Source organism: Cornus florida, unplaced genomic scaffold, assembly GCF_030987335.1.
Source record: "Cornus florida cultivar Cherokee Brave unplaced genomic scaffold, ASM3098733v1 CherokeeBrave_3.0.0_Hap2_Chr03, whole genome shotgun sequence".
Taxonomy (NCBI): Eukaryota; Viridiplantae; Streptophyta; class Magnoliopsida; order Cornales; family Cornaceae; genus Cornus; species Cornus florida.
Window position 1 is genome coordinate 29,952,082 of NW_026775573.1, and position 15,283 is coordinate 29,967,364.

A 15,283-nucleotide genomic window follows, 5' to 3' on the forward strand; every position below is an offset into this window, starting at 1 on the left:
ACATCCGAGACAATTAGGTTAATGTACGAAACTCTCGTTTTAGGGTGAAAAGAGTCAGATGTAACGTAACGTGGTGAGACTGTCTTTTTTTTATTATTATTATTTAGTTATTATTATTGTTTTTGAATGGTATGGTGAGATTGCTTTCCAGTTTCAAATACGTATAAAGATTTTGATAAAAAAAAATTGTAGTATTAAGAATACTTTTGCAATGTAATTTAACATGCATAAGTGTGTGTTGAATTTTTATTATAAAAAATTATAAAAATAATCCAGAACGCCATCACTATAGTAATTTTATCCGTCAATACACGTTTTCATAATACTAACAACTCCACATATATTATGTATTTATATACACAAAAGTAACAAAAATATACCCAATGACAAAGAAATAGGAATGGAACAATAGGATACAATGGAACAAAGAGATAAATCTCTGAACTTTATATCTACCCTACAAAAGAACTGACATGTGGCAGCTATAAGACTGACTGCATAGAAAATTTGATACATTAAACATATAGTATATATATGTATGTGTATGAGCCATAAAAAGATATATATATCTCTCTCTCTCTATATATATATGGTTTTCATGGCTTCTGCTTCTGAGTGTAGATATAATCAATGTGTGCAGCTAGTGTTCTTCTCATCAAACACTCTTCTTCTCCAATTCCTCCACAATCCTCCTCCAACTCAACCTTCTCCGATTCACCAACCTTCAAAAATTAATGGAAAAAATAAATAAATAAATGATTTAATCAAAACCCATATAAATATAATTGTGTACATATATATATAATTGATGATAAATATAGTTGATATTTAAGGAAATTACTTACCCCATGTTGGGTGTTCATCAGAGGAACATGGTGAAGTGCTGGCTCTGGCCGGGCAGCGGAGCATGTTAGCGTGAAGAAGAGGAGGAGTGCTATCATGCAAAGGGTGCTGACCTTAGACATCTTCTTTATCTGCTCTTATGATGATTTAATGGTCACAACTCACAAAAGCAGAGAAGTGATACACAGAAGAATGAATGTGTGGGAATGAATTTATAGATGGAATTTGGATGGGCAAAAATGGAATTATGCTACAAATGGTCAAAAAAAAAAATGGAAATTATAACAAATGCTAAAAACACGTCAGACTGCTCTGCGTTGGGTTTGACCCGGTTTGGGGCAGTCCCTGTCGATAAAAACTATGAAGGCTTCTAGAAAAAGTTAATGCGTACTTATGCATATTAAATATAAATAAATAAAACCCGAAGGGGCTGCTCTTGTGATAAAATCAGTTGTTCATGGGTGCTTATAAGTATCAAGTTCTGAAGTTTGATTTTCATTAAAAGTTTACAATAATTTGGGGTTACGTATTTGTTGTCATATTCAGCGATTTATTTGGTCTATGAGGTCTGTCATACTCAACAATTTATCCGTCTTGAGGTGTGGAGAGATCCTTTTTGAATCTCTGTGAATTAGTCAGGACCAAATCTCAAATGCCTGAATTATCTATATATATATATATATATATATATATATAAAATAAGTTATAAAAGAGGGCATTCCCGCCTTAGCTCGTGTCATTTGTCCATAGACTTAGATTTTCTTTGAACAAAATGAATAGGAGTCTTAATTAAATTTTATTAAACAAAATAATTATAAATATATCGATAATTATTATTTCTTTTGAATTAAAAAAGTTCATTTTTTGATTTTTTTTGTTTTCTTTGTTTTATCTTTCTGATAGGAAAAAATATATATCAACTATCTAATTCTTACTTGTTTGTTTAAACTGGCCGGTTCTTAATTTGTTTGAATTAATTTTGAAAAAAAAAAAAAAAAAAAAAAAACTTTGAGCGCATTTGAGATCAGCCCTCCAAAATTTGTAATTCTAGAGTATTATTCTTAATTTGTAGCTCAAGATTCTGAAATATGACATAATAAGAGGTTCATATTTTATCAAACATTTTTAAAATAAAGACTTATGCGTTTTTGTGAAAATTTACTTCGATTATAGATGTAATAGACTTTTCGAAAAGATAAATTGTAGATGTAATAGGTCCAACCCACGACCAATTGGAACAAAAGAAGAACAATGAATAGTAAGAGTGAACATTTAATTAGTACTCTTCTCAATTTTTGTCCTTGCATGGTTTACTATTTTTTTTTCCAACCTTGATGGTTTACTTAACGTTCTATATTACTGTTCTATATTACTGCAAAGGATTTCTTCAAATTAATTATTTTGAAAATAATGTACTAGTCAATTTTTTAAGTTGTCATTATTAATTATCATTCAAATTGGTTCTCAACTATCTATTTTGGTATTTTGTTATAAGAGTTTGGAAACTTTTCCAAAGAAAAGAAGTGATACAGTGCTCTCCTGTAGAGTGTCCCTAGCTCTGCTTAGGGTGTGAAAGTTGTTCCTCCGGCAGACAATCTTTCCTTTCCTCATCCTTTCTTCCTCTTTCCTTCCCGTTTCTCTCCTTATGGACGACATAGCCTCAAAGCTCCATGAATTTACTTTAACCCTTAAAGAAGAAGAAATTATAGAGACAACGCCAGAGGATCTCCAGATCGGAATTCACGCTTGCCATCGTAGCCTCTTCACCAAGATCTTATCAAATAAACCAACCCCATTCGGCGTCCTCAAGAAGGTGATGGGCGAGGTTTGGAAATGCCCTTTTCAGGCCTATATATTATCTGACGACAAATTCCAGTTCATATTCGCTTCGCACAACGATGCTCAGAAATTTTCAACTCCAGTCCATGGTATTTCAAAAAACATCTACTAATACTGGCCGAGTGGAAACCCAGCCTCACCATCAACGATTCCCTCTTCTCCCACTCCTGGATGTGGATTCACCTCCTTAAACTCCCATTTGAAGGTCTCACCCACGAGATTGGTTCCAGGTAGCAAGTTCGGTCTTCAACAGCTTTGATGGTATAGAAATCAGAGAAAAAGAAGACCAATGAGGCCAATTCATTTGTCTTTATGCACTTGTTGATGTTACCAAACCCCTTCGTCGGGGAACTAGACTTCATGTTCTCGGTGAAATTCATTGGATTCCCTTCAGCTATGAACGATTGCCTTCGTTCTGTTACCATTGCGGATCTTTAGGCCATATCCTCACTATTTGCTTGGTTCATGAGGATCGATCATCGGATCAACCTCCTTTTGGTCCTTGGATGTGGTGCAACACTGATCCGGGTAAGCATATTCCAATTTTTCACCTCTCTGGTTCTGATTTCCCTTCTCCGCCAGAATCAATGGCATTTCTGGCACTCTGCCCTATGCCCACGGTCTTCCCTTTTCCTTCTCCTTCTGCAACAATGGCTCCATCGGATATTCGCACCATGCTAAAGGTTTGTTCTACCCCTCTTCCTATCGTCAGCACTGACGTCATGGATAAGAATGTGGTTGGTGAAGCTTCTGTCAGAATGTGGCACATGGGTCAAGGACAATCGCCTTTCTCTCTCCACGTGAATATGCCAACTGTTCTTAAGGTTTTTTCTGGACCTTCAGATGATGGGCCTTTACCTCCTCTATTTATTTTCAATCCAAGCCTAAACCACTCCACAGTTTCCACTCCCTTATCCCATAGTCCAATCCCAAGCCCACCCCCTAACCTTGAGTACTCATCCCCACTTCCTAGCCCAACCCATATTACTTCATTCCCGGGTTATGGCACTAACCTAATAACCACTACCCCTAGCCTAACCCAACATAATACATCCTCTTTCCCTAATGACCTAACCCAACCCATTTAACCCTCTCCTCCAGATATCTCCCCGCTGTTAGCTTCTTTTTTTCCCCGAGAATTCTCTATTCGTTCTTGGAAACGAAGAGCTCGTCTCTCTCATTCCCCCTCTCCCTCACCATCCCTCCTAACCATCTCCAAGAGAAGTTCATTCCCTCCTGATCCTCTAGATGTCTCAGCACCTAAACATCCCAAAACCTTCATCTCTCCTCATGCAACCAACCCTCACTCTTCTGTAATTTCTAACTGGGTGGAGGAAGCCAGCCCTAACTGGCCCCAACCCCTTCAATGAGAGTTATAGTGTGGAACTATTAGGGTGCTGGAACCCCCTGACAGTTTCCTAGTTGAGGAGATTGATTTCTCTTCATTCCCCCTTTATGTTCTGTCTTTTAGAAACCAATAATTCCCACCACTACCTATCCAAGCTCCATCATTACTTCAGTGATTATAATATGTTTCTGGTTCCTCCTATTGGCCTTTCAGGAAGCCTTGCCTTTTTTTTACCTTAACAATTATAGTATCAATATTTTTTACTACATTTCTTTTCAGATTACATGCTTAATTGATGGGGGTATGCCAGTTGATACATGGTTCTTTTCCGCAATTTACGCTTCCTGTGATGTCTCCATCAGAGCCGATTAATGGAATTATCTGCATTTTCTACATACTCGGATTGGCCCTAAATGGATTCTCATGGGAGATTTTAACTCCCTTCTCTATGCTAATGAACAAAGGGGTGGCAACAAAAAAAACAAGGATGGATATTTCGCAACTTTATAAAATTTATTAAAGATTGTGCTCTCCTTAATATGGGCTTCAAAGGCCCCCTTTTTACATGGTGCAACAACAGAGAGGCTGGTCGCACTATTATGGCAAGACTTGACAGAAGCTTATGCTCCCACCCTTGGGCTCAGACTTTTTCTCATAGCAGAATTCACCACTCTTTAGTTTTTGGTCATGATCACCATATCCTTCTACTTCATCTCAATGAGACCTTAGTTAAAACTAAGAGACAATTCTTCTTCGATGCTAAATGGGTCCAAGATCAAGACTTCAAACCCCATATCTCTCATCTTGGCATGAACCAGTCTTGGGTCCAATTTAAAGAAAAGCTCAAGATTTGCAAGAATCATCTCAGACACTGGAGTCGATCCAGGCACACTAACTCTTAGTCTCATATCAAGCTCTTACAATCCCAATTGGCTGCTCTGAAAGCTCAACCTTCTCCCAACAGAAGTGAGCTCCTCCGTCTCGAAATAGATTTATCCATTTTTTGGGGTAATGAAGAACTCCATTCGAAACAGAAATCCAGAGTTGCATGGTTACATCATGGTGATAAAAATACTCATTTTTTTCCACCGGAAAGCTCTGATTAGATACAAAAAAAAAAAAATTGAAATTCTCGGCTTAAAGGATTATACTAGTTGTTGGAAGGACTCCAAAGAGGAAATTCGGTTCATTGCTGAATCCTTCTTTGACAATCTTTTCTCGTCTTCGCCCCCCTCTCCTCATCAATCATTCTTGGATCTATTTCTCCCAAGATTACTGCTGATATGAATTTCAATCTTCTCAAACCTGCAACTGTTGATGAACTCAAGGTGGCTATTGATGGTATGGATCCCTTTAAAGCCCCTAGCCCAGATGGATTCATTCCTCTATTTTTTCCATCAAATTGGGAGGTTCTGAAACCTGATAATGTTTTAGCCTTTAATTCATTCTTTCTTAGTGGCCATCTATCCTCTAGTTGGAATCAAACTAACATCACTCTCATTCCCAAACAGTGCCATCCTACACAAATCACCCACTTTCGCCCCATATCCCTGTGCAATGTTTCCTATAAAATCTTTTCCAAGATATTGGCTAACCACCTCAAACCTTTGCTTCATAACCTTATCAATCTAAACCAGAATGCCTTTATTCCATCTAGATCCATTCATGATAACACTCTTATGGCTAATGAAATTTTGCATTACCTCAAATCCAAAAGAAATGGCGGCACTTGCTTTATGGTTATCAAGCTAGATATGGCCAAAGCATTTGATCGAGTTGAATGGCATTTTATCTCTGCCTTTTTGCTTAAGTTGGGCTTCGACAACCACTGGGTCAACCTCATCATGTCATGCCTCTCATCAGTCTTTTATTCCATTAATATCAATGGAGAGTCAGGGGTCCTATTCATCTATCTAGAGGTCTTAGGCAAGGTGACCATCTCTCTCCTTACCTTTTCCTTTTTTGTGCTGAAGGTCTTTCCCAACTCCTTAATTTATCCTCTAGTCAGCATCTTATCAATGGCACCCTCTAACTGGAGACCTTGCCCCTCTCTCTCATCTTTTCTTCGCCGATGATGTTTTGTTTTTTTGTCATGCCTCCTCATCTGAGGCCATCCAGCTGAAAAGAATTCTGCAAGATTATGAAGCCCTCACAGGCCAAAAAATTAACTTTGGTAAATCTGGAGTCTATTTCAGCCCCAACACTTTTCCCTCTATCAAATTCCAATGTAGCAAAATCCTTGGGATTGGTGAAGATGGGTGGTGCCAATAAGTATCTTGGTCCCCCTGCTTTTGTGGGTCAATCCAAAACTGACACGTTTAAATTTCTGGTTGATAGAACTAGTTTTCGAATTAAGCTTCTCAAAGGTACCTTTCTCTCCAAAGCAGGCCGAGAAGTTCTTCTGAAATCTGTTCTTTCCACTCTCCCAATATATACTATGTCTTGCTTCAAGCTCTCAATTAGTACTTGTGATTCTCTTAACAGCAAACTCATGAATTTCTGGTGGAGTGGCCAGATACTCACAATCATATTTCTTGGCTGAGCTGGGCAAAGTTATGTTCTTCAAAATGTGAGGGAGGTCTTGGTTTCAAAGATATTGAAGCCTTCAACCAAGCTCTTTTGGCTAAAATTGTTTTGCGGCTCACTATTGAAGACAACTCTCTTCTCCTCCACTTATACAAAAGTAAATACTTTAAGAATTGCTCATTCTTTGACTCATTACATAAACCTTTATCCTCCTGGGCTTGGAAAGGCATCCAATCTGTGAAGCATATTATTCTTAAATGCATTCAATGGCGAATTACTGTTGGTACTAAGGTTAATTGCTGGACTGACCCTTGGCTCCCTGATATATCCAATCCATGCATAACTTCCCCTCCTCCTCTGGATTCAGAGGTTGTTATGGTGGCTGATCTTATTAACCATGATTCATTTAGTTGGAAAATAGATACTGTGAAGCGCCTATTTCATTCAAGGGATAGTGAGCTCATTCTTCATATTCCTCTCAGAATCACTCAAGGTTCGGATTCTCTCATGTGGAATGCTTCCCCATCTAGCAACTTCACCGCCAAAAGTGCTTATAAAGTGGCATATGCCCTAAAATATAATCCTCGCTTGTCTACCCATCTTGCTTCCAGCAGCCATACTCAGTCTTTCAAACCTCTCTGAAAGAAATTTTGGTCCATTCCAACAAAGAGGAAAATCTAATTCTTCTTTTGGCAGTGCGCTCATGAAAGAATCTCAAACCTCAAAGTAAGAGGTATTGTCAGGGATGACATCTGCAAGTGATGCGGTCTTAAGCCTGAATCCACATTCCATCTTCTTTGTAGATGCCCCTCGTCTCATATGGTTTGGCGCATTAGCCTTTTGCGGCTTTGCTTTGATTCAGTTTGCATTCCTTGGGCACTTAATGGAATCTTCTTGTTGACTCTTGGCTGCCCTTTCCCAATGGCAAAACCAATTTAAGCCTCGCCTCTTTCATCTGTTGGCAAATCTGGAAAGCTCATAATGATTGACATTTCAATTCCACTCACTAAAATCCCAAAGTAATCCTAGACCGAGCCATGCTTAACTTCCATGAATTCTCTAATATCTCACCTTGGACACTCGCCTCCATGCTCATCTCTACCCTCCTTCTCTTCCTCATTGGATTCCTCCTATTGAAGGATTCTTAAGCTAAACATTGATGCTGCATTTTCCTCCACTTCCAAATCAGCAGGTGGAGGTCTTATACTTCGTGACCACAAAGGTAGAGCTATCAAAGTTGCTTCAGTTTTCTTGTCTTGTATTCCCCACCCCGAGGTCGCTGAATTCCATGTTCTCCGTGAAGGTCTCTCCCTCCTTATCAACTGGGGTTACACTGAAGTCATCATTGAAGGGGACTGCCTTAACTTGATTAAGCTCTCTCCCTCCAACCACTTGTCCAGAATTCTTACGGAAGACATTGTCATTCTCCTTAGTGAGCACAAGGGTTTCTCTCTTTCCTGGACCCAAGGAGTTGTAACTCCATTGCCCACTCTATCTGCAAATGGGCTCTCAATTCCTACAGCAGTGATGTTCACTGCCTTGTGTGGCCTTCTTGGCTTATTTCAGCTCTTGAGGCTGAAGCTTCTTTATTTTCTGTTCCTTAGTTTCTTTTCTTGTTGCTTTGTGAAAAAAAAAAAAAAAAAAAAAAGAGTTTGGAGGATATTTTGGACCTTAACAATAAATCTTGTTGCATTTGTAATTATTTTTCATAATTCAATGAAAATGAAAAATGAACTTTTAAAATAGACCATTTTGTTATTTAGAATTCCAAACTTTATTTATATGTAAATTTTTCTTTTCTTTTTAACCAAATAACTAAGTAGGGGAGCCTAAAAAAAACTGTTAAAATTGATAAATTGGTCCAGACCGAGTGACCAGTATGATTCGATTCTGAAATAGAATGGTTTGATTCTAATTTTAAAGTACCATGATAACACTTTGTTACTGTTATGGTGTTGAAAAGAACCAAATAGGACGTTAGCAAAAATTTAATGTGTATATATATATTTTTATATAATACAAATATTCAAATTTTAATATATATTTTTTATATAATACAAATATTCAAATTTTAATGGTAGCTAGAGAATACCATATACCACAATACATAGGATAATTATTTACGGTTTAGTTCTACTAGTTCTATAGATTCAATTCAATCTTAATATTTCTGAAATAGCTAGGACTCAAATGGTTCTAATTCCATTCAGAATTGAATCAAACTGAACCATGTGGACTCCTACCAAAAGCTCACACCCGTTCTTTGTCTTTAATGGGACTTGAATATTTGAACTTATGGCAGAAAAGATACAATCTTATCACAATACTAAAACCTTTAGTATGTCATTAGAGACTTCTAAAAAAATAAAAATAAAATGAAATAACACAATTTTAAATTATGATAAAATTCATTTAGACTCCCTGAGGTTTGTGTATATATCAGTTAGATCCTCGTTTGCATATTTTCAGTCAAACTCCCTGCTTTTTTTGACACACATCAGTTTCTCTCTTTATGTAACAGTAAAAAAATGGTCAGGAATGTTTTTTTGCCGACATAATAAAAAAATAGTAATTTATAATGCCCATATTACCCTCCTCATTCCCTTTAATATAGTTTGACACTTCCAATGAGGATGGATAGATTAGTCATTTCATTCATTTCTTTAACACCGCCAATCAACAAATTTAACAAGAGGTCTAAATGAAGATATGCAAACCTAAGAGTCTAACGAAAGTACAGACAAATCTGAAGAGGGTCTAAATGAATTTTTACCCTTTAAAGTTTACATATGTAGCTACTGGTTTTCCATAATAAACACGAGCGTTAGTCAAAATTTCAGATTATTTACAAAGAACGACATAAAATAGCATTGCTTGTGTTGATAAATACTCATGCAACAACTTACATGAATGATTGTTGCTTGAGATATGTTAACTATGACATTGATTTTCTAATATTTAAAGAGTAATATTTTCATGAGGTGGATATCATGATAATTATCACAAGCCTTTCTTTAAATTATCACAATTTGAACAAAAATAGAATACAAATTACATCACGTAACCAATATTAAAATTGCCACCGTAAAATATATATATATATATATATATAAAGTTAAACGCAACCGTCAAATATAATAGTTAATTTGGTAAAAATAAAGTTAAAAGAAATAGAATATAAAATTTTGACCAATCATAAATTCTTTTATAAAGAGAGAGATGTGTATCTTAACATCTGAACATGACTGTTGTTAATTAGATCACCAGCCCAAATTTTTCGTTAATTACAAAAATAAATAAAATTCTCACATGTTGTTTTGTACTGTATCATTGTATGTCAATCACATCATATAAATGGTATTGGACTATTATTTTGTTGGTTCTAGAGATTAATGCTTAGTCCATCAATGTATGTTCGTGGTTTCAACGCGTTTTCCAAATGCTCCCATGACTCTCTCCATTCACACCCGTGTTTTAAAAAATATTTGAAATTCGTACATTTAATAAATTTTTTGATTTTTATTCAACTGTATCACCAACTACACCCAGATTGAAAAAAAAAAAAAAAAAAAAAAAAAAAACCAACAGTGTCACTTAATTAAATATTTAACCATATATTATGTTTTACTTATATATAACGTGAATAAGATGGAAAATTTGTATAGTAAGTTCAATTTCAACTCAAGATATATATTGATGAATGTATAATTTAAATATCCATAATTAAGGGAAGATTACTAAATTAACGCACTATTGAGATAGGCTCTGCAGATTATGATAAGGATTAAAGATTGTGATAAGGATTAAAGATTACGATGATGATTAAGTCTACATATTACAATAAGGTAATTCTACGTGACATCTTAACCTAAGCCCTATAAAAAAGGCGGGGGAATCAACGTTTTGAGGTACACAATAAACCCTAACTCAATTTCTCGATTTCTCCAGGGAGATTATCATTCACACTGACTTGTTCGTCGGAGCCTACTCTATCAGTAACACACCAGTGTTCGTAGGATCACTTTTTCTTCTCTTTATTCAGGAAGTCAGATCAGATCCAGGTTGCGCAGAATCCATCATCAACAGTTGGCGCCGTCTGTGGGAACGATTTTAGTTCTCTAAATAAAGTATGGTTCGATTGCGATCTGGTCTGGTTGCTGGCGAATACGAAGCGTTGCAAACTTCTGATCAAAGGGACTCGACGAGGCAACCCCCCGCCGTCCCAAACGATCAGGAACGCGTCACAGCGTTGGAACAATAGGTTTAAACCTTAAATAAGGGAATGAACCAATTAGTCCAGAAAAATTCAATGATTCTACAACGCTTAGCCGACCTTAATGAGGTGGAGAATAATGAAGTACCCAATAATGACTCCCGTAGGATTGACAACGACGCTGAGCTTAGTCAAATAGGGGGTCAACAGAGAAGCCATCACCATCGGTCTCTTGAACGGAATAATACCAGGCTCCGTGCAGGTACCTCTGGTTGTGTTGGTGACAAGACTGAAGACGTCACTTATTTCAATCTGTAGATGCAGGATCTGAGAACTAGGGTCAAAGACGTCATGCAAGCAATGAAAAGGAAGGGCCAGGCCACAGTGAACGATCTGGTACAGAAGACCAACCTAGCATTTAGCCTCGCTGTTATGTTATGAGTTGTCCTCTACCTAGCAAATTTAAGATGCCAACTCTTGAGAGCTTCGATGGGACGCGGGACCCTCTCGATCATTTAGAGACCTACAAAGCTCTTATGTATTTGCGAGTCGTACCGGATGAGATTATGTGCAGGGCTTTCCCTACCACACTAGAGGGTTGGGCTCGTCTTTGGTTCAATAAATTAAAGCCAGGCTCCATTGAAATCTTTAATGAGTTGAGCAAACAATTCATTTGACACTTCATCGCTGGGCAGAGGCATAGGAGACAGCAACACACTTATTGAATGTGAAACAGTAGAAGGGAAAGCCTCTCCGTGGTTACATAAGTCGTTTTAACGCTGATATGCTGCAGGTAGAAGAGGTGGACGACAAGGTTGCCCTCACAGCCTTTATGGGAGGACTACAGACTTCTAAGTTCCTATTTTCCTTATCAAAAGAAGCCCCTACAAGCATGACATAGTTGATGGTTAGAGCGTGGAAGCACATGAACGCTGAGGATGCTATGAATGCACGAAAAAACAAAGATGGTGAAGATAAGAGGTCGGAGAAGAAGAGGCCAGCACCTAACACTAGGGAGGAAAAGGAATCGAAGTACAAGAAATTCTCAAACAACCAGGCTGACAGATCGTCTCGCCTCCCAGTGAGCCCAGGCAGGTATAATAACTATACCCCCTAAATACATCTGTAGATCAAGTCTTTCTGCAGATTCAAGATGACACATCATTGAAATGGCCGCCAAAGCTAAAAGCTGATCCAACAAAGAGGTCTCTAGGTAAATACTGTAGGTTTCACCGGGACCATGGACATAACACAGAAGATTGTTTCGACCTCAAAAACCAGATCGAGAACCTTGTTCGTAAAGGTCATTTACGCAAATTCACAACTGGAAATGGAAAAGAAGGCTCTAACCCAGCCCGAGAGGGCCGAGATGATCGCCCTCCTCAACACCAACCAATGGGTGAGATCAAAGTTATATCGGGTGGCTTCGCTGGTGGTGGTGAGATGAGTTCGGCTCGAAGGGCTCATGCTAGGAGTATTCGGAGTTTTTCAGAGGTGAATGAAGTTGGAATGACAAATCCTCCAACAAAATTACCTTGAGTTGAGGAGCCGGTCTAACCTTTTCTGAAGAAGATGACAAGGGAATTCACCAGCCCCATGATGACCCCCTGGGCATACGAGAAATTGAAAATTGGCCGAGAGAAGCTCCGACCCATGAAATCACCACTGGTGGGATTTTCAGGCGATAAAGTACATCCACTGGGGGCAGTTACCCTTCCAGTTACTACGGGAGCCAATCCAAAGCAGGTCACTGTAATGGTGGACTTTGTAATGGTGGACTGCCCATCATCATACAATATTATCCTGGGGAGGACAACATTGAATGCCATGAAAGCAATCACGTCCACTTATCATCTCCTGATGCGCTTCCCAACTGAATATGGTATGGGAGAGCTAAGAGGGGACCAAACAATGGCTCGCGAATGTTATGTCGCCTCTCTTAGAAAAACAAAATTGTAAGAGGCATTTACGATTGAAGGGCTGGAAGGGAAAGATAGACCAGACTTTCATAGAGCGGTACCTACAGAGGAGGTAGAAGAGGTCATCCTTGGTGACGGTGAGCCAGAGAAAAAAGTGAGTATAGGGTCTTTACTCCCCCCAGGTGTAATACCCCTAATTTAAAAAGGATAGGTTTGGAATTTATTTTATTGTTTAAATTATATTTTTATTTATTTAATTATGAATTGGTTTGTTTTAATTGAAAATTTATTTAAATTTCATTATGAGTTTATTGGGTTTTATGTTTATACCTTGTTTTAGTTTAATTGTTTTCATGGTTGTGTTTCGATTGCATTTAGTTATTTTTTTTAATTAGGATTAAATGCTTTACTTGATTTAATTTAACTGTTTAATTGATTTAATCTAATTTAATAAAATGGTTTGGTTAATTTAATTTAAGTGGTAATTATTTTAATTTAATTGTATTTTTAAATAGGGTTTTGTTTTAAAAGTCAGTTGTTACCGACGTAAATTTTATTAGGTTTCTTTGGGTCGGTGAGGATTTTTAGGAGGGTTGGAATTAATCTAGGGTTTAGTAAAACCCTATAAATATATGTGAGATGTCTGTATAGGGTTTTAGAAAACAAACAAAACCCTATTCACGTGTCTAGAGATAGAGAAGCAACAGAGTAGTTTTGCAGTGGGAATCGTCGGAAAACTTTAGAGACGGCGTAGAGATTTTGAACAAAGATCTCAAAGGCAAGTTCTAACCTTACTCTCTCCCTTATACTCGTGTTCTTTGCATATTAAATTGGTTCCAGATTTATTATATGATTTTAAAACAAAAATAGATAGGCTATCTGTTACTAAGACGCAAACTGTTAGTCCTAGGTTTGGTTTGATAAACTTGTGGCGACCTTGTGGGCGGGTGTGTGTGAGCGTGTGCAGGGGGCACTAGTAGGCTACCACACTGGGCGAGCTACAGGTGCACAATCCCACATCGTCTGGGTGTAGATGGGGCAAGTGCTATATGTAGATTCAACACCCTTCTATGACACAACGCGTTTTAAAGCCGTGATGGCCGTGAACCCATCAGAACTCTGTAGTTAAGCGTGCTTAACTTGGAGTAGTACCAGGATGGGTGACCCCCTGGGAAGTCTCTGGTCTGGGTAAGCCAAAAGCGGACAATATTGTGTCTGGCCAGGGTGAGGGTCGTTACAAATGGTATTAAAGCCTGACCCAGCCGGAAGTGTGGCCAACGAGGACGTTGGGCCCCAAAGGAGGGGTGATTGTGGCGACCTTGTGGGCGGGTGTGTGTGAGCGTGTGCAGGGGGCACTAGTAGGCTACCACACTGGGCGAGCTACAGGTGCACAATCCCACATCGTCTGGGTGTGGATAGGGCAAATGCTATATGTAGATTCAACACCCTTCTATGACACAACGCGTTTTAAAGCCGTGATGGCCGTGAACCCATCATAACTCTGTAGTTAAGCGTGCTTAACTTGGAGTAGTACCAGGATGGGTGACCCCCTGGGAAGTCTCTGGTCTGGGTGAACCAAAAGCGGATAATATTGTGTCTGGCCAGGGTGAGGGTCGTTACAAAACTGTTAAAGCTTGGAACTGATCTTGCATTGTGCTTGGTTAAATCCATATTAGTAAGTATAATCAAGGCTTAAACCAACATTAGAATTTACTGGGAATTACTTAGAAATTTCTGGAAATCAAAACGGTGATCTGTAGAAGGGTTAAACGTAGCCGGAAAAGAGAACACGAGGCAGAGGAGGGGGAGAGCCGGCTCTCCCTTGATTGGAGCCAGCTCTCCTTGAGGTGGAGGCGGCTCCTAAGCAATTGGAGCCGGCTCCAAGGCTATTGGAGGCGGCTCCAATATTTGGGGAGCCGGCTCTACTTTTATTTTTCCAGTTTTTACTACGTTCTGTTTGTGGTGTCTTCAGTTTTCAGTGAAGTGGCTTCTTGGGGGTTGATTTTCTAAGTTTTCTAAGTAGAATTATGACTGTAATAGATGGTTTAGCAATGGTTTAGAGTAGGATTAAAGTCTCCAAGAACAGAATAATACAGAATTGAACTCAGAGCATTAAATGTTAAAAGTCTGTGGAAGTATTTCTGTGTGTCTTACAGAGATGTATGAATTTGGCGAATTCTCTGTTTACTTCCTGTTTAAGGGATAGTGTTGATTGAATAGGGAATTAAAATATTTCTTGAAGCACATTGGAATCTAATTTAAACACTTAAGAACTCTAAGTATGAAGAATAGAGAAGAAACGCTTAAAGTTTGCAAAGAGACGGCTCATAGAAGCAAAGAGTAGGCTCTTTGCAACCAAAGAGCAGGCTCTAAGCAAAGAAAGAGCAGGCTCTTTCGGTTAAAAGAGCAGGCTCTTTCATTTGAAAGAGTAGGCTCTTTCACGGGCTTCCAGTTTTACGTATTTTGCAATCAATTTGGCTACGGAACTCGAATTTTGGATTTTGCAGAAGCTGTAGGAAGCTATACTTAGGTGTTTTGAGATGTTCTAAGTCTAATTAACACTTATGAGAGTGGATTAAATTTTAATAAACCAAT

The 15,283-nt window shown here is 38.3% G+C and overlaps 1 protein-coding gene across 1 annotated transcript; it reads right to left on the reverse strand.

The window, feature by feature from the left end:
• Nucleotides 1-377: 377 nt before the first annotated feature.
• On the reverse strand, nucleotides 378-1,028 carry LOC132298721 (phytosulfokines-like). Its single transcript, XM_059795100.1, has 2 exons — nucleotides 846-1,028; nucleotides 378-722 (listed from the first exon to the last, which is right to left on the reverse strand). The coding sequence occupies exons 1-2, from the start codon at nucleotides 963-965 to the stop codon at nucleotides 597-599; spliced, it is 246 nt and encodes an 81-aa protein (XP_059651083.1). The 5' UTR covers nucleotides 966-1,028; the 3' UTR covers nucleotides 378-596.
• Nucleotides 1,029-15,283: the final 14,255 nt, after the last annotated feature.

Coding starts and splice junctions, on each gene's coding strand:
- LOC132298721 (XM_059795100.1), bottom strand. CDS start 965: ATGTCTAAGGTCAGCACCCTTTGCATGATAGCACTCCTCCTCTTCTTC. Junction 723..845: donor TGATGAACACCCAACATGGG/GTAAGTAATTTC, acceptor TAATTTTTGAAG/GTTGGTGAATCGGAGAAGGT.